The following is a 23,792-nucleotide window of genomic DNA, read 5'->3' as shown; positions in this document are numbered from 1 at the left end:
AGAACCACTGCGACGTTAGAGGCTTGTGCCGCCCTCCACCGAATACGTGGGCCAGGGCTGGGCACTGCTTGGATGTGCGGGGGAGATTTCATGCTTGGGCCCATCCGAGCTGAATCCTGAGAGCCGGTCGCACTGGGCACGCCAAGAGAGCTGGTGGGGCTCTAAGATGTGCTAGCTAGCAGGTTTTGAACCCCCACCTAGTCTTTAACCCCTTTCAAAAGATAATCACTGATCTAGGTGTCCCTTTAGGATTGACCATGCCAGCTGACAGGGCATGGCCGGTCTCTCGGCTCTGTGTCCGCACAGCACCCAGCACAATGGAGTCCTGGTCCGTGGCTGGAACTCCTCGGCGCTACCGTAATACGCCTAATAAACAACAATCCCAATGTAAACGCCGCCATCTTTGCCTGCAGTTGGTGCTGTTTTACATCTTGTTCGTCAATGCATGGGCTAAGCTCACCTCGTTCTCCTGGCCTGGGCAGGCCCAGAGCAGGCAGCAATGCCTCAGGGACCTGGGAACCAGGGCCAGAGGCGGGTACAGTGCAGCAGTGCCAGTCACTCTCACAGGGAGGCTGTCACACAGGGAAGTGCCTCCAAGATGCTTTGTTCAGACAAGGATCCTCAGTTCCCTTTTCCTTTGCTCTGTGCAAGTGAAACATTCCCTGGAACGGCCGCAAGGGGTAAGAGCCATGGGCACTGCGGTGAACCCTTGGCCCGTCTAACTCTGCATGAGCGAGGGACACAGACACAACCCCACGTGGCTTATGTGACCAGCCCCCAGGCACGAAGAACGAGTTGTGTCTCCTCGACAGCAGCTGTGACAGTCCCTCATGAGAAGCCAGCAGCCGGGACGCCACTGTTGGGACAGAGGCTGATCTGCGAGAGGATGTCTAGCTGCCTGTGGTTTGCCTAGCCCAAGGGGCCAGACTGTCCCGGGGAAGGCTCCGGAGGGGAGTGGCGCTGGGTCAGTCAAACAGGACTCAGGGAGAAGTGCCCCTGGTCCGGATGGGGGGCGGGAAGGAGTGGATGCCAGCACGTTAACTGCCTGTGTTCAAGGCCTGGCGAAACACCAGCCGGGCCCCAATTTGCCCCATAGGTTTAAAGGTCACCCCAGACCTGCTGGGGGCATGTGACAATCCGCTAGGCAGACCCTGTCCCAGGGCTTTGCTGCCACCACTACAGCCTCTCAAGCTCTCGCTCAGGCTCCAGGATCCACAACCAGGCCCCAGGGAGCACCATGGGAGAAGCCCAAGTGTTGGAGCCACAGCTCAGGTCAGCAGCGGCCAAGGGACCCTGGCAGTGCACTGACAGAATGGGCCCCCCCAGCCACACACACCCAGTCCTCCCTGCTCACACCCAAGAGCAGGAGACACAAAACGATCCAGAGACGGCTGCGTCCCTGCCCCGCCCCCAAACTGTAAGTGGCTCCCCACACTGGGATGCAAAGACAGCGCTGCAGAAATGGGCCCTGGCTCCGACACCCTGAGCTGCAGGGAGACTCCGAGCCACCCGCACAGGGACCTGGACTCTGTGCCGTGGGACCACCCCCGTGACGGCTCTGCAAATGGCAATGCTGCTCTTTCCCAGGGTTCACCCAGCTCCCGCTGCCAGATCCCTGCCTGGGCCTGACCGCCGGCCCTGCCAAATCCCAGCCAGCTGCCACGGGGCCAGTGGTGATTCGGCAGTGGGGTGGGTTCGGCTCACAGCCTTGGCCCTACCTGCCCGGCTGTCGAAGTGGGTCTCCATGGAGCTGGGCTCGCTGTTGCTGAGGGATTCCAGCTGCTGCCGCAGGGACTCCAGCTCCTCCTCCAGCCCAGGGTGCTGCGGGTCAAACAAGTTGCTCTCTTCCACCACCTCATTGAGCTGCTCCAGGAGCTGGGTCACACTGGGGGACAGTGGAGAGGAGGGGCCTTAGCACAACCAAGGATGGGCTGTGAGAGGGGGTACGTGGGGGGCAGTGCCTCTGCCAGGCACTGACCAGGCTGACGATTAGCGGCGAGGAATGCAAATGGGCTGCCAGGGTGAGGGTCATTGGTGGAGCATGTGTGTCCTCAGGGGAGATCCCTCCTCCCCGCAAGGTGCCAGCCTCCCTGCATACCCCCAGGCACACAGCTACCCGCTCCCCACCTGCCCCCTTAACCCTGTCCCTGCCGGACACTGTGGGCCTGAGACTTGCTGGGCGGCAGAGCTCATCTCGAATTCAGCCAAGCCCCTGAGTCAGCAAGGGAAGCCAGCCAGCTGCCATGGGCCCACGTGGGCCTGCGGGCAACATTCAGCACTCCAGCACCACTCACTGGAGGCCCGCCTGCTCCCCCAGACCACCCGCCAGCCCTCCCAGAGCAACGACACTCCTCCTTGCTCCCAGCGCAAGGCCAAGCCAGCCAAGCAGCACTGATGAGAGGTTCAAGCAGGGGGCATGGCCCTGTCTGATTGGGGAAGGTGGGCACTGGGGAATTCTGGCCAAGGAAATGAATGGAGGCAGGCAAGAACCATAGCAGCGACCAGGGAGCTATGGCTCAGCTGCAGCAGATCCCAAAGGGAGGGAGCCATTTCTTCCTGTTGGGAGCAGCTCAGAAAGGACACGTCTACCCAGAACTGGTACTTCCCCTTGTCAATCGCCCAGCATGAATCGGACACATGGCGAGAGGGTCCCCTCCCCATTGTATTCCCAGGCTCCTGGACAAACGGAAACCCCAAGGATGGTGAATGGAGGGCCGTTCACAACTCAAAACCGATCCAACCCAAAAGCGAAGGCTCTCATGGGCCAGGAATGCACCTGGATTCAAGCACTAGCCCCAGTGCTGTGTTGGCGCATGCAGGCCAGAAACTGAAAACGGTGGGGCTATTTTCATCTTCTCCGAGGAGAGGTGGGCACCCAGGGAACAAAGAGCAGCAAAGGGTGAAAAATAAATGGAACTTTATCAGTGCTTCAGTCCTGATGAACAACTCTGCCTTTTTGCAGGGCTGTCAGCCTAGGAATCTAGTGACTTAGAAAGAGGACCTCAATAATCCTGCCAGCGGGAATCAGCGTTGCTTTACAAATGGGGAAACGGGCATATGAGGGAAAGAGACTTGCCCATGCCATGTTGCAGTCCTATGATTTAACCCTTTCCTCTCCCAGCTAGACAGACACCCACCTTCAGCCATTTCAAACAGTGTCCTTTTAAATCAGTAAGCAGCCAGCACGAACGAGAGAGAGTGCGTGTGTTTGCACACGCGCTGCGCACAAAACGGACCCAAGGCAAACAGACAAGCCGTCAAGGCAAGGGAGGGACTCACGTGGAATTGGAATACTGCAGGAATCCAAACTCGTCTCTCTGGCCATCGGGGCATAAGGACTGCATCACCGGCAGGATCCCAGCCGAGGTGAGAGGGGCAGCTGTGTAGAAAGCTGGAGAGGGAGAGAGACAGTACAAGAGAGAGAGGAAAGATACAGGGGGACAGGGAAGTGGGGGACAGGTGCAGGGGAGACAGACACCCAGTTCAAAGAGAAGCATGAGTGTTGGATCAGTACGATTATTGGCTAGTACGTTATCTCCAAGTGGAAGGTCAGAGGGTAAAGATCAGAGGTTATGAAGCCCCACTCTGTCATGCTAGCCTCTGTGAGGCGTCCAGTGGGTCTCCCTGGCCTCGGCGTCCAGGAGCCAGCCCTGTTTTCTCACCAGGCCCGTGCACGGGGCAGCTGGTCCCACGACAGGGCCCTTCTCATACGGGGCCAGGTCCCACAGCTGTGTGGGGCGCTATGCTCATTTCCAGTTCCCCCAAGCAGTTTTAAAGCCCCCTGGGTCCCAGCTGCAGGGGCCTGCCACCCCTCGATGCCCTGAACGCTCCCAAGGCCCCCAGCTCCCAAGAAGCAGGGGGGCGATGTCTGACCTTTGCCCCCAGGGAAGCTGCGAACCCAGCGGCTGCTCTGATTGACCTGGTAGCGAATCTCAGATGTAGGGTTGATTTTCAGAAAGTGGAGGGTGAATGGGGCAGAGGTGAGAGCAGCCGGTGCTACAAGCCCCTGGGGCACCCTTGCCTAGCTCCCTCAAGCTGCGGCTGGCCGAGGCGAAGCACGGGAGTTTTATTAGGAAGCAGAAATGGCGAGGCAGGGAGGAGGAGACAGCTGGGACGAGAGCGTGTGAAGGGGGGTGAGGATGTTAACAAGAGACCTTGCTCCACCGTCAGCCCGGTTAGCAAAGACACAGCCCTTTCCCACTTTGGGCCATCCCCCAGCCCCGACAGTGCATCTCCCCAGGTTCCTGTCTCATGCGATCGCTGTTCCCAGAACGAGCCAAATATTCCAAATTAAAATAGCAGAACCAGCGTGCGGTTGGGTGTCAGCTGATGTGTCCCAGGTAGGGGAGGGCAGTGAGCCAATGGAAGCCCTCCAGGGACACAGCTGGGCTTGGCTCTCATGCCCACGGCATGGCCCCACTGCTGCTGGGCAGGGCCACAGGTGGAATGGAAGCACCCACATCCAAGGGTGCTGGGGCGAGTGGCATGCAGAAGCAGAGTCACCAGAGGGGCAAGGACACCAGGCAGGGATCCAGAGGGGACTGAACTTGCGACCAAGAGCTGCTAATAATCCCATCTCTCTGCTCACAAGGAGCAGGGTGGGCCTTGGCAGTGAGCCCCCTCCCCTCTGTGCCAAGGTTTGGGGTGGGGGGAAGACAGTGTTTGCTGGAGAGCCCTCTCCCATCTGAGCTGAGGTGTGTGGTGGGGGAAGATGGGGTCTGGTGGAGAGCCCCCTCCCAGCTGCAGTCACCCTGTATGGTGGGCAGGGTGGGGAGATGGGGTCGGACAGCAAGTCCCCTCCATCTCCAGTCACTCATCAGAACTGTCACATTGTCCTGCTGCTCAGTTACTCAGCAACAAACTCCCACTGGAGGGGCTGTGGGAAGTGGGGCTGGCCCAGCTACTGCAGTCCCAAACCCAGGCCTGGAGCAGCAGAGACAGGGCTCCATTGCAACCGGTTCACTCAGTTTAAATAAGTAACCTTAACTCCTGACTTCTGTTCACTAATGTGGTTAGAGCCAAGAGTGGCTCTAAACACCCCCTCCTGTCCCACCCCCACAGTGGAGCTAGGGCTGAACAAAGGGCTGTGTTCATGAAGGCACTGCAGAGAGGCAGGGACTGGTGAAGAGACACACACTAATGCACATCCGTGAGCCTTGGGACAGACTGGGATGCAATAAGGCTGTGGTGCAAAGTAGTGAAGCAGGTGGGACACCAGCCCGCAGCAGGCCGGGGTGATGGAGATCAGGGACAGTGTCATCTACCATGGACAGCAGCTCAGGAGAGCCCGAGGGGAGAATCGGAAAGGGGCTTTGAACTGCAGAGGAAATAATGGGCAGAGTATGTGGGAGCGGGCCGTGGCTGCCCACCTTAAACAACCCAACTCAACCCTGGGGGGTTAAACCCACTTGTGCCTGCACTGGGTCAGAACAGCCTGGGCCAGGACAAAGTGCGCTGGAAGATGTTTTAAAAAAAAAAAATCAAAGTATTTTACCTGTTGGAGAGAGAAAGAGAGAGACACACACACTCGCCCACCCACCCATCCATGTACATACACACCCACACCCACACGCACACAGGGCCCATCCACACTGTAAAAGCAATGCTATCGAGGTCCCAGTTACAACACAATTGTCCCCAGGCTTGATTCTGCTGGGGTTCAGTCTTCCAGTGTTGGTGGCATCTCCTCATGTCCCAGAGCCTTGCATAGAGCAGGCTGGCACACAGCCCCAGAACACTGTCTTGCACAGGTCAGCTCGGCCGAGGCTACAAGTAGGAGCCGTGCTATCTGCACTTCGGGAACAACCATGCGGTAACCAGGTCCCCCATGGCAGTCACTGTCATGGTGTAGATGAACCAGCGAGGGGTCTCCAGCTCCCCACCCCAGACACACAAGGAAATGCGAGAGACAGGGATAGCGTGCTGCTTCTTACCCGGATTAGAGAACAGTTTGCCCCAAGGGGGAACGCAATGGGGACGGGGAGAGGAAACTAGTCTCCCCCACCGCTCCCCCTCCTCCACAGCTGGGCCCCTGCTTTAACCCCTGCAGAGCCCATGACCCAATGAGCAGAACCTGTTCGACCCAGCCAAGCTCAGCAGCTGTTAAACTCAGGAAGGGGGCTGGCCATGTAACGGGGTCCGACAGAGACAGAGAGGAGCGTGTGGAGCCAGTGAATGAGAATTATGGTCGAATCAGAAGCTTGGGCTGACCATGGCACTGGGGGACTCCAGGAAAGATGGTGGGTCTATGGCACAACCCAGAACGGAGCCTTTGGCTCTGGTACACTGGGCAGGTTCCTCTTCACCAGTCCCCCTGGGGGTAGGAGGAGGAGGAGGAGGGGTGAAGGCTCAGGTTAAGTAAATGTGTGTTAGTTAAAGCAGCCAAGAAAGCTGGGCCACCATGGCTGCCGTTTCCCAGAATGCTTTGCCAAAGGGGAAAGTGGGAGCGCCAACCCAACCGACAACTTACAGACTGGAGCATGCAGTGGCAGCGTGGAGGAGAGGCAGACAGGGGAGTGACGATGGGAAAAGAAAAAGAGAACGTGTGTGAGAGAAAAACAAAACAAAGAGCACAGGTCAGAGATAGGGGCCCCAGCTCATGGGCAGTCACAGCCTGGCTGGGTGCTCCTCCTCGCCAGCACCAACAGCGCCCCATGTCAGGGACGGCTGAAACACAGGCTCAGGACACTATTACCCTACGCCACGGCCTGCCCCATTCCCAGGGAGCCAGGGCATCGCATTGCTGTGTCCCAGTGCCCCTTCCACTCTGCCCCACCCCTCTCTCTTCCTCCCACATCCGCCCAACCTCCATCAAGCCCTAGCGAAGCCTGCTTCATTTCCCCAGGCAGCAGCCGGGGCTGAGCTCTCTGCTGGGGTGGGGGGTCTGGGTGGGGTGGGCTGCTGGAATAGTGAGGAGCAGAGCCCGCTGGAACACACCTTCCATCCTGGGGTTCTTGGCTGGCCCCTCATTCTGCAGCCACTGTTTCTGCCAGCTTCCATCCCTCTCCCTCAGCTTCCTCCCCCTGGCAGGGGTGCCAACCCCTGCATAAAGGCACCTGCCAGCCTGACAATGGGGCAAGGAAGGACTTCCCTTGGGGGGCTGATTATCCCATCGCCGCCCCCTGCGGGGTCTCCTGCCCCTTCCACTGAAGCCGCTGGAGCTTGCCGCTCATGCCAACAGATGCTGGCCCAGAGGGAGCCCTGCTGTGAGCCAGGCAGGCAGTGCAGCCTAGTGGATAGGGCACCAGACTAGGAATCGGGATCCAGATTCAGTTCTTGGTTTTGCCACTAATCTGCTGTCTGACCCTTTCACCTCAGTTTCCCCTTTGTCTATTCAGACAGGGCACTTGGTCTGTGCAGCGCCTGGCACAATGGGGTCCCAATGGCATTTGGGGAGTCTAGACACTACTGTAACACAACGATAAAACCTGGGCTGGCAATTCCTGTCCCTGCATGCCAGTCTCCACCCTCGTCATGCTGGGGTGGCACTGCCTGTGGGGAACTGCCCCGGTGCCTTGCAGTGCGGTATCCCCTGCCAGCCCGGGGGAGAGCCCTGGATTCTCACCGGAAGGGGGAATCTGCTGGAGCTCTGTTTTTCCATAGGGGGCCCTGGAAGCTCTTATCCATAGGGGCCGTACCAGCCCTGGGGAATTGGAGCAGTGGGCAATGCAGCCACTTTACAAAGCTCACTGGAGTCAGGCGGGGGCAGGGAAGCCTCAGGCAACAGCTCTGCCCCTGGGAAGAGCTGGCTGGAATTGCATGGTCTGACTGCACTGCAAGGTTAGCCCAGGTGAGTGGTGCAGGGGGTGGGGGTGAGCAGCTGGGTTAGCCTAGGCAGGGTGCGAGCAGCCACACTGCCCTGGCCTGCCCGAGTTATAGGCTCCTCTCAAAGGCTGCACTCCCCTGTGTGTGGCTCGGACATCTGGGGGATCCAGGCCCCTTTGTGCTGCCCACAGCTGAGCCGGTGTCTGACTGTCTTTCTGGGCCGGGGGGGGGGCACATAGGAGGTCTCAGCGCTGAGTTTACTATGGAGGGGGGCTGTCCGTTATGCCCCTGCCCCCACTCAGCTGCTGCCCAGGAACTGGCAGCAGGGGGGAGCTCCAGGCACAGCCAGCCAGGCTGCTCATTTCCAGCTGTACCCCCAGATTCAGTTAGGAGCTAGCACATGCCCAACTGCTGGAGACAGGTCACAGTGAATGGGGCTCCTGCCGGTAGGCCAACTGGGAATTCAGTTACTCTCAGTCAGCGAGGGGGCTGGCCCCCTCCCAGCACCCGAATCTCTGTCCCTCCACAAGCCCCTGCTGTGGCCAAGGGCAAGCAGAGCCTCTGGGCCTCCCACTCTGATGCGGCCCCCCACAGTCCCTCTGGCATCCCCTGAGCGAACGGGCCTTTCTGCAGTAACGCTCAGCCCATGAGCAGCATGGGTGGTGCTGGAGGGGGATCCGACACCCACCCTGGCCGAGGGGAGCCAGCCAGCAGATCTGGGGAAAGGGGCTCACCCCCAGGAGCTACCCTCCCCATGCCAGGCTCTCTGCCCTGCTTTCCCAAGCGTTCAGCGATGCCGCTCAGCTCAAGGTTGCCTGCCCAGGGAGCAGCTGGGACGGGCTGGCAGAGGCCCCTCCAGCTTGCTAGCCCCTGTGGGGCACACTCTCAGCGCCCCCGGAGGAGGTCAGTGCAGGGAGGGGGCTGGGCTATAGCCAATTGGCCGGGGGCTGCAGGGAAGTGGGTTACCAGAAGGGTGGGGCTGTGAGCGGCCCGAAGAGCAGGGGACCCGCTTTCCCATGCCCCTGCTCTGCTCCATTGTCTCTGTGCTGCGCACCCACTCCCTGCTGCAGCTACACTGACAGGGTGACCACAGGTTCCCCAGAGGAGCATGCCTTCCAGATCCCCGCAGCCTCTGGCCCTGGAGCCACTGCCCACCAGACCCTTCCACTGGGCCGGCACACACTGACCCCCTGCTCATCCCCACCCGGGCCTCCCAGTGAGCCCCCTCCCTGCCCAGTGCCCGAGCCCTCCCCAGGAGGGCTATCCAAAGGAAGGATCTGCTTGGCTGAGAGGGAGACGATGGCTGGGGTCTGTGCTGTCACTGGGGGGTATTTCCCGGTCTCACGCCCAGCTCCCCCCCCACACTTTTCTCCCACATGCCTCCCCTAGAAGGCAGGGCATTGCCCTCCAGAGCATCCCAGCACCATCCCCATGGCCCACACTCACCTTCCTTCACGGGGATGGTGGGCTTCTTCTGTCGCAGCCCCAGGAGGATGAAGAAGAGGACCAAGGGGATGAAGATCTCAAAGGCCAGCACCCACTGAGGACAAAACACAAAGCACAGGAGACCATGAGGTTCAGGGCAGGGCTACAAGGCAGGTTTTCTGCCCCCCACTTCCTGTGGGATCCATCCAATCAGCACAGACTTTGTTCTGTTTCTTGGGAACCAAACTCTGCTCCGTTACCCCCATTTACTGAGATCGCTCCCCAGTGCACACACTCCCAGTGGGACCCACTGACCTCCCTGGACCAACAGCAGCTGGGGAGCAGGAGACGAGACACAAGCCAAGCATCTCAACGCCAGGGCATCCTGGCAGTACACACATGCAGGCAGGCAGCTCAGCACGGCAGCTTAGGGGAGCAGGGCCCAGACCCTCAGAAGTATTTAGGACACGGGTGGGCAAACTACGGCCTGTGGGCCGCACCCGGCCCACCAGCTATTTGAATCCGTCCCTCCAGCTGGGGAGCGGGGTCTGGCGCTCGGCCCTGCAGCTGGGGAGCAGGGTCAGGGGACGCTCCTAGCGGCTCCCAGAAGCAGCAGCTTGTCCCACCTCTGGCTTCTATGCATAGGGGCAGCCAAGGGGCTCCGCTCCACACGCTGCCGCTGCCCCTGCAGCTCCCATTTGCTGGGAACTGCAGCCAACGGGAGAAGTAAGGGTAGCGCCTGCAGACAAGGCAGTGCGCAGCAGAGCCGTCTGGCCGCACCTCCACATAGGAGCTAGAGGGGGACATGCTGCTGCTTCCGGGAGCTGCTTGAGTTAAGCGCCACTCAGAGCTGTACCTCTGAGCCACCCCCCTGCACCCCAACCCCCTGCCCAAGCCCTGATCCCCCTCCTGCCCTCCAAACCCCTCGGTCCCAGCCCTGATTTAGGATAATGAAACCAATGGGAGTTAGGTACCTAAATACTTTTGAGGATCTGGACCTAGGTGCCTTTCACCTGCTGGATGGACACCAGACATCAAATCCATCTTGGATCACAAGTGACATGCATTTGGGGGATCTCAGCCTAGTGCTTGTGGATATTCATCAGCATGCTAACACCTGCCAACCACCCACCATGAGAACTGGAGTAGCAGAGAGGCTGTGGGCCAGGATTGAGGGACACTAGCAGAGATGGGGCTGGGGCAGGGCTGGGATAGCAGGGGGGCTGCAGGTGAGAATTGAGGGGCAGAGCTATGTATGGGAAGAGCGGTGGGGGGCATAACACTGAGGGAGGATCTGGCTGCTGGGTCACAGTGGAGTGACTGTAGGGAGATGATGGGGGAGGCTGCTGGAGAGTTTGGTGCATGGGATGAAGCACAGGGGAAGGGGGCTATAGGAGGGTGAGACTGGGGGCCAGCAGGGTCCAGTAGCACAAAGCTGAGGAGAGGGTGAAACTGGGTTGTTTGCTGCTGACAAGCATCCCTCTTGAAAGCCTAGTGCTATCAGCTCCCTGCACAGGCTCAAGTGTCAAGTGCTGGGGCTATTGATCTTAGAGCCTGAGAGATCAGAGGCCGGTCCTGGCACAGAGCTTCCCCCAGAGGGGATGGAGGGAGCAGCCCCCCACAGGGTACTGTGGCTGGAGGAGCCGTGGCCCTGCTGGCCGTGGCTCAGCAAAGAGGGCTGACGCAAGGAGTCACACAGCAGCGTGTCAGCATTTCTCCTGGCAACTGCGCCCCGGTGCCTGCCCGGTGGAGCAATCAACGCCGTGCGGCGGGCACTAATCTCATCAGCGCACAGGAGTGGAAGTTAAACAGCAGCAGAGACTGAGCAGCACCTCAGAATCCGTCAGCCAGATCCAATGCGGCAACAAATCCAGAGACACTGGGCTGGGCATGGGGAAGGGAGTCCCAGCCCAGGGCGGCCTTATTGGGCCCGTGTTACCGAGGGCCTGTATAGAAGGAACTGAGGGCAGATCCTAGTGGTCAGGTGTGTGCATGGGAACATGTGTGAAAACATGGGTGCACCTGAATCCAAGCAATGATGCACACGCGTGGGGGGGTGGGGGTTCAGGCAAGCACCCTTGGTGTATGATTCACTACAGGTCCAAGTGTGCGTGCACCTCCACGGGGAAACAAAGCGGGATCTGCATGCACAGGCACGGCTCCACAGGGGACAATGAAAAGCCATGCCAGCCAGCCGGGGCCCGGGTTTCTCCGACTGGCCAGCTCGTGACTGGCTTCCTGCAAATGAGTCAGCCTCAGACAGGAACGGCTGGGGGAGACAGAGCAGCACCTGCAGCTTGGGGAGCGTTTACATCAGCTCCCTGCATGCACGTGGCCTGCGCGGAGGTGAACCAGCTCTGTCCATCCCCCAGCAGGCTTCTGGGGACACTGCGTTTGTCTCCACTCCCCACACCCCGGTGAGCTGCAGCAGGTGAAGCCGTGCCGTGCCCTTGGAGCCGATTCTGCCCAGAAGCTTTGCCAGGCAGTGCTGGATGGATGCAGCATTCACAGCGCTGACATGGGATCCAGCCAGTCAGAAGCTCTCATTTCCTTCCTCCACTTCCCACAAATGCTTTGTGCCCACGTGCACGCAGCGTGAACCATGGGCTAAGTAGTTAGAGCCCAGACCTGGCCGGCTGGAGCCCTGGTTCCATCTGTGGTGCTCACACAAAGCCTGGCCGTCTCAGCTCCATGCCTCAGTTTCCCCCTCTGCAATGGGGAGAAGGATGTTACCTATCAGGCAGGGAAGGCAGAGGGCTATGGAGTCCATGGATGCGAGGTGGCACAGAAAAGCAAAGGAGCCTAGTCCAGAGAGGGAACTGAGGTACAGAAAGGCAGAGCGAGGGGCTGCAGGTCATGTGGTGAGCGAGGGGGCGTGGCTTGGGGCGTGCTTCCTAGGGTGGGTAGCCAGACACGCTAGCTCTGCTCGAGCAAGTGCACTAAAAGCAGCACGATGGCCACGGTAGCTCAGGCCAGCCCGCTGAGCACGGGGGTAGCTAGCCTTAGCCACAATGCGATCCTGAGCACAGTCGCTCGAACCCGTCCATCTTCCTGTGCTAGGAAGCACCTTCCCAGCTGCAGCAGAGACACACCCAGTGTCCAAGCTGGGCATGAAACGCGGGAGCCCCGACCCCAGGTTTCCTGATCTCATCGTTAGGCGGGAATCAGAGAATGGCAAGAGAATCATTTCAAATACACAGGTTCCCCGGTACGGTGCAGGGAATAATAACGAATGGCTAAGATTTCCCATGGCTGGAGGCTCGGATCGGGGTGTCCGAACCCTATCTCACCTGGCAAAATCTCAGCTGGCTCTTCAAACCCAGCTCGTTCTCATCACTTATGACCTGAACTGGTGGGTCTCAGCCTCTTCCCACAGACCATCCGGCCACGTCTCCATGCCCACCCCGGCTACACTGTTACCTTGGCTGTCAGCACGGGTATCACGGCAGCATTCTGCTGTGCCAGGCCAGCACTGACCAAAGGGACTGAGACACGGCCAGCTCTCAGGGGCACAGAGAAGCTCAGGTTAGTGGCGGGGGGGGGGGGGCGCTGCATTTCCTGGAGTTCTCTCAGGGTGGGCAAATGAGCTCTATAAACCAGTATCTGCTCTCCCCATCTGCCCCCAACCGCCTTGCTAGTCATGGGCGAATTTCTTACCAGCATTATGGTACAAGGGAGCCCTGGGAAGGGGGTCTGAAGGCTCACAGGGGCCAGGCCTTACAGAGCCATTTGGGAGGGGCCAGGCATGAGGGGTGGCCACAAAGATGGCTGTGGGGGGAGCCGACCATGGGGAGGGTGCAGCTGGCACGAGGAGACAAGAGCGGAGAAGCAGGAGAGCAGAGGGGGAAAACAGAACTAGACGAGTGAGCTTGACGTGGTGGAAAATGGGGACCAGCCCCATGCCCGCTGGGGCCCACTGGCTGTGAAACTCAGAGAAGGATCAGACCTGAATGGCTGGTATCGCCCCCCTCCCCCACTGGGTGTCTAGCACAAGCCACTTTCCATCCTCCAGTCTTGGAAACTCCAGTGGCTCAGCCCCCCGAAACATACTGGGGTCCTTTAACCCATGCAAGCAGCTGGCACCACTGACTTTTCCAGGGAAGTCTTCCATCATAGCACTGCCCAGCCTGGCCCAGCCCCGTGTGCAAGACGAGCCAGCATCACAGCGAGCCCAATCGGCACCAGGCAGCTGCCGCTCCCGGGGCCAGACCCGAGCCGTGCGGCCACTAATTGGGTTAAATACGGCAGCTGTGCTCGCTGCAAAGGGCGGCTGTGGTTACGTAATCCAGGCCCTTTCGGCCCTTTCGTTTCATGTGCTGATAAGCGCCAGCACTGGAGATGGTCTGACAGGTCCCATGGTGCAGGCTGAGAAACCTAGCCCTCCCCCCACCCCCCGCAGCAGCTCGCTCTGGAGGCACGGCCCAGAAACCCAGCCGAAAGGCTGACACAGCATCTGGACTTGGAGGTCAGGGTGGGTGAAGGCTGCATGTAATGCCCAGAGCTGGCGTGCTCTCATAGGACATTCAACTGCTTCCACCACTGAGGACATATAGCCCCTCCCCAGGCCCAGTGTCCTGTTGCCATAGGGAGCACAGGTAGGGCACGCCTAGGGGGACCTCTCACAGAGGGTATGGAGTGGTCGACAGGGACTATTATGAGACCACGAGACTTTGCATCAAAGTACCCGGCCTTCCTTTTTAAAATCAAAGACTGGATGTTTTTCTAACACAGGGATTCTCAGCCTTTTTCTTTCTGAGGCCGACCCAAACCAGCTATAAAAAAAAAAAAAAAAAAAAAACCACAGCCCAGCTGTGCCACAACTGGTTTTCTGCATATAAAAACCAGGACAATTGCCTAGGGCCCCATGCCACAGAGGCCCCCACGAAGCTATGTTGCTCAGACTTCAGGTCTCTCCACTGGACCCCAGTGAGTCTAACACTGGCCCTACTTGGCGGACCCCCTGAAACCTGCTCGCGGCCCCCTAGGGTGCCCCAATCCCCTGGTTGAGAACCACTGTTCTAAAGGATCTGCTCCAGAAATTATCATCTGTGCATGCTTTCCTTGCCACTCCCCAGCGCTCCTCTCAGCAGTGCTGCATCCTCCCGGGCAGCTGTCCGGAAACCCCAAATCCTCAAGGCTTTCTGCCAGCCAGGCTCCTTCTCATCCTGGCAGGGGCATAGCACCCCTGCACATGGGCCTGTCCTGTCCTCTGTGGATTGGTGTCACACAATAAGCCCTCCCCACCCCAGCGTGCCAACTGGGAGCTAATCCTGCCTGCTCCTTCCAGCGTGCTGCACGCAAGGGACCGAGCTAGCTCTCCGCCCTGAAGCCCCAGATTATTTTTGGTCCAAATTTACAATTCAGATCCTCCCTTGGAACAAGTTCCGCTCCCAGGCCCTGGTCATGTTAACTCAGCCTCATGGGGGCCTCCTGGAGCTGTCACACCACAGCAAGGAGCTTCCCACGAGCGTTTCTGTAGAAGGCATGGCAATGCCAGGCTGCCCTGGAACCCTTTATTCAACCCCTTGGTGCCAGCCCAAGGCCTTCTCATGCCTTCTAACTCTGCTGTTCTTCCCAGTGGGATTCATCCCAGCTCTGCCCAGCCCCCTCACAGCCTCCCCCATTCACACCACCTTGCAAATTTCACCACATTCTTTGTTTCCTCTTCTAGTTTCCTACTGATTCTTCCCTCTCCTGGCTCTTGTCTACACACAAAAGCTGCCCTTGTTTAAATCAGTTTAAAACCCAGTGCAGTTAAACCAGTACAAAGCCTCGTGAGGACACCCTTATATCAGCTTTAACTGGTCACAGTGACTTGCAGGGGCAAGCTAAAAGCCATTAACTGCCCCAGGACTTAGTAACAAGGAGTTCAGGTTGCCTGGTGCCTTTCCAAAAGGTCACGTTCAGCTACACTCACACACCTGAAAACCAGGCACTTCTGAGTTCCCAAACACTGTCAAGCCAGCCTGTGAGTACCAACCTCAGGGCAGTCAGCGAAGAAGCAGGGCACAAACCCCAAAATGCCTGAGTTTCATCAACCAAGTATCAAATGTGAACTCCTCAGGCATAACAACAGCCGCCTTAACAAGGAGTCACAGACAGTCCCGTTGGACACTCTGTCTTGCCACCCAGGTAAGCCTGCCTTTGTGATAGGTGGTCTCTTACACCAGAGATCACAGCAATATTCAGGTAGCTCCCAGTCCCAAGGACCAGTCACTTACCGCAGGGCAACTGCACCTTAGATCTTACACCAAAGAAAACACTTGTAGCCAATCCTATAATAAAATATCTAAAGATTTATTAACTAGGAAAAGGAAATGAGAGTTATTTACAAGGTCAAAGCTGGTAAACAGAAACACACAAGTAAGTTCCAATCTTAAGTTTCAAAAGGTTACAGAAGCTTCTCTAATCAGCAAGCTCTGCATGTCCTTTAGGGCTAACCCAGGCTAAGCACTGGGGATCTTTTCCCTGTTGTGACGTTATGAGTGTAATTGATAATCTGTACCTTATTCCCTGATAACCAGAAACTTCTATGCCTAAACTCTGTACAGTTTTCTTTTTACTTCAACATTATCTTAATAAAATTATTATATCTCATTGAAAGGTGACAGGGCCAGAAAAAGTTAATTAACTCACAGACTGGCCTGACCCATGGTGGAACTTTACAGACTATTTAGGAAGATATGTAAATGAATAAAGCTTTGAAATGCAAGCTTGCATTGTTAGAGATAGAAGCGTAGATGTTTGCTCAGGACTTGTGATGTAAGCAAACAAGTCTTGTCTATTGCTATAGCTTTGATTCAAAGACCAAAAAACATTTAGGAAGATACTTGAGTGAAATAGTATTATTGTCTCTGTCTCTTTGAAGGCTGTGATAACCTGTATCTGAACTGTTTAATGGATAAATTATCCTGTGCTAATTGCCATGATGTTTGGAAGAAGAAAAGTTAAGCCTATTGTTTTCTCAGGCCAAAAGGCTGCAGGAAATGTATAAAGACCTTGGGACATGATCCTTCTTCATCTCAGATCTGCTTTGGGTTTCAAGAGAGGGAAACCTTAAGCCATAAGGATTGAGATCCCCAGTCAGTGACTGGAGTCACCCTGAACACGGACATTGGACTATAACCTCTGGACTATTTCTAAAAAGGACTTTTGGCCACTACAAACTCATCTCTGCTATGTATTTGAACCTCAAGAATTGAATTCAAGTCTCTATGTATACTGATCGTTTAACCAACATGCTCTCTTTTCTTTTTTAATAAATTTTAGTTTAGTTAATAAGAATTGAGTGTTAGCATGTATTTGGGGTAAGATCTAAGTTATTATTTGACCTGGGTCTGGGGCTTGGTCCGGGGCTTGGTCCTTTGGGGTCAGGAGAACCTTTTCTTTTATATGATGAAATAAGATTTTCAGAATTTATCATCATGCGTTTGACATGTGTGTCCGGATGGAGGCCGGAGGCTAGGTACTATAGAAGCTGTTTTAGGCTGGCTGGGTAAATCTAAGTATTGGAATATCCACCAGCCTTTGGGGTTTGTTTGTCCCATTCTGTTTGCAGTTCACCCTAATTGAGTGACCTCAGCTGGCTCCCACGGGCAGCACCGTCACACCTGTGCCCAGTAATCCTGGCCTCCCAGAATCCAAGCAGCACAAAGGTACAGTTCCTCCTTCTTAGGCAATTTTATGCCCCCCTCTCCCTCTTTGAGCTGTAAACTCAGCTGATGGAGGCAGCCAACAGAGTCTTTTGTCCTCTTTGATGTTCCATTCTAGTCCATCTGGTGTGGATGGATCTTCCCTGTCAGGCAGGACAGAACACCATGGGTTGGAGATCAGCACTTCACACTCTCCTGTCCTGTGATTTACAGAGTCACAGAGACTCACAATACACCTGCTCACATATCACCTTACAGTACAGAGCAACAGGGACACAGATGTTGGAAGTGAGATTAATGCGGCAGCACTCCATAAAGTCTAAACATGGTCATCCCATTCTAACACCTGGTTTTAAAATCCTACCGCCCAGGTGAGCCAGACCGACTCCAGCTAGGTGTTTGTTAGTGCTCACTGGAGGCCTGGGACGTTGGCCTGAGTTGGCACCTGGTCTGCCAGCGTCACACACACCACCCCCGCAAAGCAGCTATTTAAACAGCACGTGGCTCTCAACCAAGCTACAGCAGTGCTGCTGTGCCACTAAAATGCAAGGGCAGCCACACAGGGGATTGATTGCACCAGCTCAGCAAAGCAGGTTTGACTTCCTGCACACTAGTGAAACCCTGGGTGTAGACCAGGCCTAAGACACAAACACACCCACAGCTTCCCTCCGTCAGTTCAGCTCCATCTGATTTCCAGCATTCCCCCAGAGACCCTCTAAAAGGAGGAACCGTGCAGGGGTCACTGGTATTAACTACACTCAGGCAGGCCAGAAGGCCAAGGACAGATTAGCACAGAGGGGCTGGGAAGGGGATGGGACATTTCTTTAAACAAAAGTGACTGAAACCATCCCCCTCCAAACCAGCTTCTCCCAAACTCTCCACCACAAGGGCGGCATCAGCAATTTATCCGGAGCCCAAGGGCTGTACCCATCTTTTTCAAGATGACCTGAAAAGGGGAAACCAGGGGAGCCTGCCCTTCTCTGCTTCTCTGACGCACTAAGAGCGATGGCGTTGGTCTGCCCCAGCTGCCTGTCACTAAAGGGCCTGTCACCCCCTTTCTGCTGGAGCACTGTTTGGAGACTGACTCTCAGCTCAGAATTGAAGGGGGGGGCAGGGTCTGAGTCTTTATCCAGCAGAGCTTTGCTCCCAAACGTCTCACTTAATAAGTGCTAATCGGGAATGAAGAGCTTTTAAAAGTCTGAGTAAGAGTCGCCCTGGCCCCCTGCCATCTCTTGCTCAGTGCCTGCATATCTGTGCCCTCCAGTGACCTACAGACTCTCCGCTCCCCAGACATCCCAAGGGCCAGCACAGGAGATGCACGCTGGTGCTGGGTTGGTGCCTTCTCAGCTGACTCTAGCCCCACGGGCTTTGCCCTTTTGGAAAGGATCGACTCACACCCTCTGCTTCGCTCCTCATTTCATCTCCCCCACCCATGGGTTCTGTTCCTTACTGCCCCCATCCCCCGGGCTCTCCCTCTCCCGGGGGTGGGGGCGCCTAGCAGCTTCACTCCCACTAGTGGCTCTGACCCCCCTGGGTGGGTCCCCCTGGGTGGTTCCCCCTTCCTCTCTGCAGCAGCAGCTGCGCTGGCTCCCTGTTTCCGGCTGCTTTCATGGGGCACCTGGGGGCCTTTGCAGTGAAGATGCTGACTGCTGGCAGCGTGGAGGAGCCTGCACCGTGGAGCTGGCCACTCTCCGCACACCAGGCTTTGGGAACCACCTGCTCACAGGAAAAGGAGGCGTGCAAAATTAAACCAGTGGGCGGCCATCCAGCAGGGGGTGACTGATAATGAGGGTGATGGGCACCTCCTGGGACACGGAACAGACAGAGGCAAAGAGCAAGGAAAGCACAAGGACCAGAGAAGCTGCCCAGTGGGTAAGCACTAGACTAGAACTCAGGAGACCTGGGTTAAGAGTCCCAGCTCTGCCCAGGATCTCTTCCCCTCTCTGACCATCCTGCCTTTGTCTAGCCCTGGGGACAGGGACTGCACCTGCGCAGTGCCCACCATTAGGGGGCCCTGATCTCGGCTGGGGTCTCCTGGAGCTACTGCAATCCCAGGGTAGAGGAGGGGGGCTAAGGGAATCTGGCACCAGAGGACACCAGGCCCAGGCCCCCCCCACCCCCGGGCTGAGCTCTGTGGCGGGGAGGAGCCTGGAGCTATTCCCAGCAGAGAAGTGACTCACTGAAGCGACTGACAGTGCAAAGAAAAGGGCTGGGTGGGGGTGGGGAGCGGTTTTGAAGCCAGTAATTCATTCCCCAGCTGTTTGGTGCTGCAGCTAATACCCAGAAGTGCTGCAGAGGCCAAGAATAGCACCAGGCCCTGCCCCTGCCTGGGGAATTCCCAGCAGTGGAGGAAATCGCACTAATCCCCAGGAGCCGCTGACCCCAATTGCATATGCAGGGCAGATGCTGCAGAGAGGGCTGGGGTTGGCTGTGAATGCCCCCCAGCTCCCTCCCAAACCCACCCATTACATCCTGGGACCTTTAACCATCCAGCCAGCCAGAGCCCACAGGGCCGGCCCTCGCCCTAGAAAGAGTTAGTGCGGCTAAGCAGGGCCCAGCAGCCCAGTCACAGATCCGGGCAGGCCTTGAACCGGACGGGCCCCACCTAGCAGTGCCGGGTATAAAGACACCCCGACTCTCTCAGGCTCGGTGGTCTCTGGTCACCTCCCCTGGCCCAGAGGGGGTGTCAGGGAGGCTGCTTGACCCACTCCTGCCAGCCATCGCCGCCTCGCTGCGCGTGCCCTACAGTGAGCGTGCTGCGGCTCGTTGGCACACCATGCCACACACACACAGCACCTGATGGCGGCACTGGCTGGAGCGGAGCATGCAGCAGCCATCGCCCCAACCCCACGGGCAGGAGGCGGCCGGAGAGGGATTGCGGGCACGGGGCAGGGGGAGCAGGAAACCCCCACCAGGCCAAGCCCTGAGGACAAGGCAGCAGTGCTGACAGAGAGAGAGGGCAGAACCAGCTGCCCTTCGGGTGCATGGGACTGCGCTGGGATAGGGAGCGACCGAGGGATTGGGCCACAGGAGAGGGCCCAGGGGACAGTTAGCTCAGAGGCTCCCTGGAGGAAACAAAATAAAAAGAAAATGGAGTCCGGGCAGTGGCTAGAGCCTGGCAGCCCAACCTGGACCCAACGGGACCAGACTCCAGGCGTCAGGCCTGAAAACAACCTGAGGGGCTCGGGTCGGCTTGGCTGTGATCTAGTTGAGTTAGGCCTGAGCCACGCTCTAGTCTAGATCAGGGCCCCATTGTGCCATGCGCCACCCAGACGGCTAACCAGGAGCATGGCAGGACAGGGTTGGGTGGAATAAAGCAGAGGCCCCAGCAGGCAGCATGGCAGGTGGGGACGTAAGCAGGGATTTAAGCAGAGCAGGGGATGGTGTTTCGAATTTTGATTTTGCCCTTGAGATTTTAAGCTCAGTCGCCAGTGCTCCAGGCCCAGGCTGCTCCATAGGCACAGCCACCCTGCCCAGGGCCTCACGCCCCTGGTGACTCTACGGGGGGAGCGAGGACACAGATGGGGGCGAAGGGGGTGGGACAGAGGCGAGCAATGCAGAGGGGCTGGTCTGGGTGTTCGCTGCAGCAACCTGATTAATACCAACCCCGTCAGCACCCACTCACCATGCAGGGGAGAGCCCCTGTGCCACACATCCTCACTGGGAGGCAGCACCAGGAGCGTGACACCTCACCAGAGCTGGCGCCTGCAGGGGTCTTGCTTCCCCAAGGCCCGGATCCACAGGCTGGAGGCTGCACCTCCTTCCTTCTCAGTGGGAGCACTGGGAAGGTGCAAAGGGCCCAGATGCTCAGCAAGCTGTCCCAGGGGCTGGATTTGAGTTTTCAGAGAGGCTCTCCCCACCCCCTTGCAGGAGAACACAGTCCCAAGCCAGCCACCCACAGGGGAGAAAACCTGGAGAGGCAGGTTGGGGCGAGGGCAGAAAGCCCAGATACCAATGCCCACCTAAAAAGCAGGTCCCTGGGTTACCCCCACCACCGCCTCTCCCTTACCACTCTCACACATACACTGCAGCTAGCCAGCCTTCTCCCTAGTTCCCTGCTAGCCCAGAGAGCCAAACCAGTGCCAATCTCTCTCCCAGGAGCTGGGGCCAACACTGCCCCGGCTGGGACGGGGCTTTAGGAAGACTTCCCGGCTCCAGGGATTATCGTGCATTGCCCACCCCTCTTCATGCCTGGCAGCCTTTCCCCTCCAGATAATCTGCACCGGGAAGATCCCGGCCAGGTGGGGACCCCTCAGGGCCATGGCCCAAGAGCCACCTGCAGCACGGTGCACTCTGCCTCCGATCACAGGGCAGCCCAAGCCACTTGATGGGGTCCCAAGTCCTGCTAAGAGCTGACCGCTCCCCAGCCCTTCTCACTGCAGAAACTCAAGCCCCGAGCCATGGAGGGAGCAGAGTGGGACGGCGTCTCCAGCAACTGGGTCTGGTACATCTCTGCCCCGGGGGGTCCTGGCAGAGGACCCCTTGCGGCAAGAAGTAGATCGGAGCAGGCAGCTCACGTGCTGGTGGACTTCTGGCAAGGCTCCGAGCTCTGCACTCAGCCTGTCACATCAGCTGCTTTCCAAGCTGTTCCTGTTCCTGTTCGCAGCATCCCCATGGTGTTACCCTGCTGGAGAGGAGCGTGGGAGACAGCTGCTGTGACAGGCGGGCGGGCTGGGCGGGGGGGGGCCTCTCCTCCACTGTCTCTGTGGATATTTAATTAGCTTTACGCACCGAGCCCTTCCTCGGGACCCTTCTCAAATATGGACCATGAGGGCATCTGCTGCCACTGCACCTCACCTCTCCGTGGGCCTTGGTTTCCCCATTTGTGAAAAGGAGGGTAATTTTATAAATACTTTGCCCATTAATGCCTTGTGAATGAAATAATCCTCAGCCCCTGAAGAGGGGGGAATCACCCCGGTTTTCCAGATGGGGAAACAGGTACAGAGTAGGGGAGCTACTTGGCCACGGTCACCAAGTACATCAGTAGCAGAGCCCTTAATAGAACCCAGGAGTCCTGGCATCCAGCCATCCTGAACTGCACTTCCTCTCAGAAAGTGATGTTGCCCTAGCTCCTGGCAGGGGGTGGGGATCAGGGTGGTTTGGAACAGAAAGGGCAGCGGGCTGCCATGGGGCAGCAGCACGGATGAAGCCAAGATGCCCCAGTTGTGGGAGAATGCCCCACAAAGGGTGGAAGAGGGAGGAGAAACGCAGCGTGAGGGGTGCCAGACAGCTCCCCACAAGGCATGAGCTCTGCTCTCAGGCCCACGCTGCAGAATTCTTTCCCATTTCAGCTCTATTGCTGCTGTAGGGTCTCCTTAGTGGGCACATGGCCTTGCTGATGTCTGGCACCACCCACCCTTCTGCCAGCACAAACCCCTGCGGGCAGGTCCTCACGCCCCCAGCAGGGTGCACACGGCAGGTGGGGCCTGGCAGCCCTGGAGACGGACGCCTCAGAGAGGAGCAGAGGAGGTGGCAGCAGGACAAGCGTCCTCCTGCCTCTGCTGCCCAGCCTGGAAAGGGCCCTTAGGGATGAGGGAGGAGTTTGGGGACAGATTCCTCTGGGCTGCGCGTGGAGCAGCCTTATTCCCTCCAGGGCAGCCACCAACATGCTGCTCCCTCCCAGGTGCCTCGGTCAGGGGTGAGCCCTTGGTGCTTGGGGTCTGGGAATGGCGAGCTGCACTGCAGCCTGTGATGGGCCGCATCAGCTCCTGGAGCAGCCCATAATCCGGAGAGGGCACAAAGGTGGCTTAGAGGTACCCTCCCCTAGACTGATCCTCCTGGGGATGCATCACAGAATCAGACCCTCACTCTCTGCGGCCCATTCAACCCTTGGCACGTCGCTGAAAGCCAGCGTTAGGGGAGGCAAGCACTTGTGTGCTAGGAACGAAGCCGAGATCCACTCGCTCGGCTTTTGCCAATGCACCGCCGCACATAGCCAGAGGAGTGAAGTATCCACCCCCTCCAGGACTGCATTGCTGACTCGGCCAAGATCCGCCAAGCCCGGGATTAACTAGTTCCCACATGCAGAGTGAGCTGCGCAAAGCCGCCTTCTGCCAGAGCCAGAGCACAGAACTACTGGCCCTTCCGAGCTGTGCTGCTCAGGGCCCAGGCGAGTCTAGCAGTGCTCAGGGCCCAAAGAGCGAAGGAAGAGGGCATAGAAGCCACCCTAAAGCAGTCCCTCCCCGAGACAAGGAGCGGAGATGATGCCGTCTGGGGCACAGGGCTAGAGAGGCCAGGCCCCATGGTGGCAGCAAGCCCCCTCTCTGCAGGAGAAGGTGCCAGCATGTGTACTGTGCAGATGCCAGTCTCCAGCGGGAGGGCACAGGTCAGTGTGCAGCAGCACACGTGAGTGTGACCCAAGTGTGCATGCTGAGGCAGGAGCCAGTAACGCCCCAGACAGTGGCACTACCCACCTGGCTAGCGCAGAGTGGGGCATGGACACATTCACTGCTGGCCACCTGCTTGGGACCTACAGAGTGCAAGCACCGCGGCTGGGACCCCAAAGCACCCTGCAGTGCTCCCTGACTGGAACCAGAGTCTCAAGGCGGCAATCCCACACGCCACGTTTCCCTCCCGCCCCAAGATGGGAGTGCAGAAGGCATCGTCTGAGCAGCCTTAACCCGGTACACCATGCCTTGCGCTGCTGCAACGCACTGAGTCGGCTGGCATGCTCGGCACTGCATGGGCACGCAGGAGCTGGTCTCACTCTAGTGACAGACCCACAGCATCTATACCAGCCCACTCCTGACAGACCCCGACCCGAGCTCCCCTTGCATTCCGATGGAAGAGGCCAGTCTCTGTGGAGCTGAGGGGCCCTGGGTTCACGTGTATGTGTCTGGCCATGACTCACTATGGGGCTGAGACTCATCTGGGGGGAGGGAAGCAGCCATGCAGCTCTGACTGCCTCTCTGCTTTAAAACAGCCACCCCCACATTTTCAGCAGCACGCTGG

At 57.9% G+C, this 23,792-nt stretch overlaps 1 protein-coding gene across 1 annotated transcript in view; it reads right to left on the bottom strand.

The window, feature by feature from the left end:
• ABCA2 (ATP binding cassette subfamily A member 2) overlaps positions 1-23,792 on the bottom strand; it is a 131,653-nt gene that overhangs the window by 64,214 nt on the left and 43,647 nt on the right. The window contains 4 exon segments of the mRNA XM_043498611.1: positions 1,719-1,885; positions 3,280-3,391; positions 6,470-6,472; positions 9,211-9,304. Coding sequence (XP_043354546.1) covers positions 1,719-1,885; positions 3,280-3,391; positions 6,470-6,472; positions 9,211-9,304 — 376 coding nt within the window.

The sequence above is a fragment of the Dermochelys coriacea genome, chromosome 16, assembly GCF_009764565.3.
Source record: "Dermochelys coriacea isolate rDerCor1 chromosome 16, rDerCor1.pri.v4, whole genome shotgun sequence".
Taxonomy (NCBI): domain Eukaryota; kingdom Metazoa; phylum Chordata; order Testudines; family Dermochelyidae; genus Dermochelys; species Dermochelys coriacea.
Note: the sequence above shows the minus strand (reverse complement) of the source record. Positions and strands in the feature narration are given on the sequence as shown.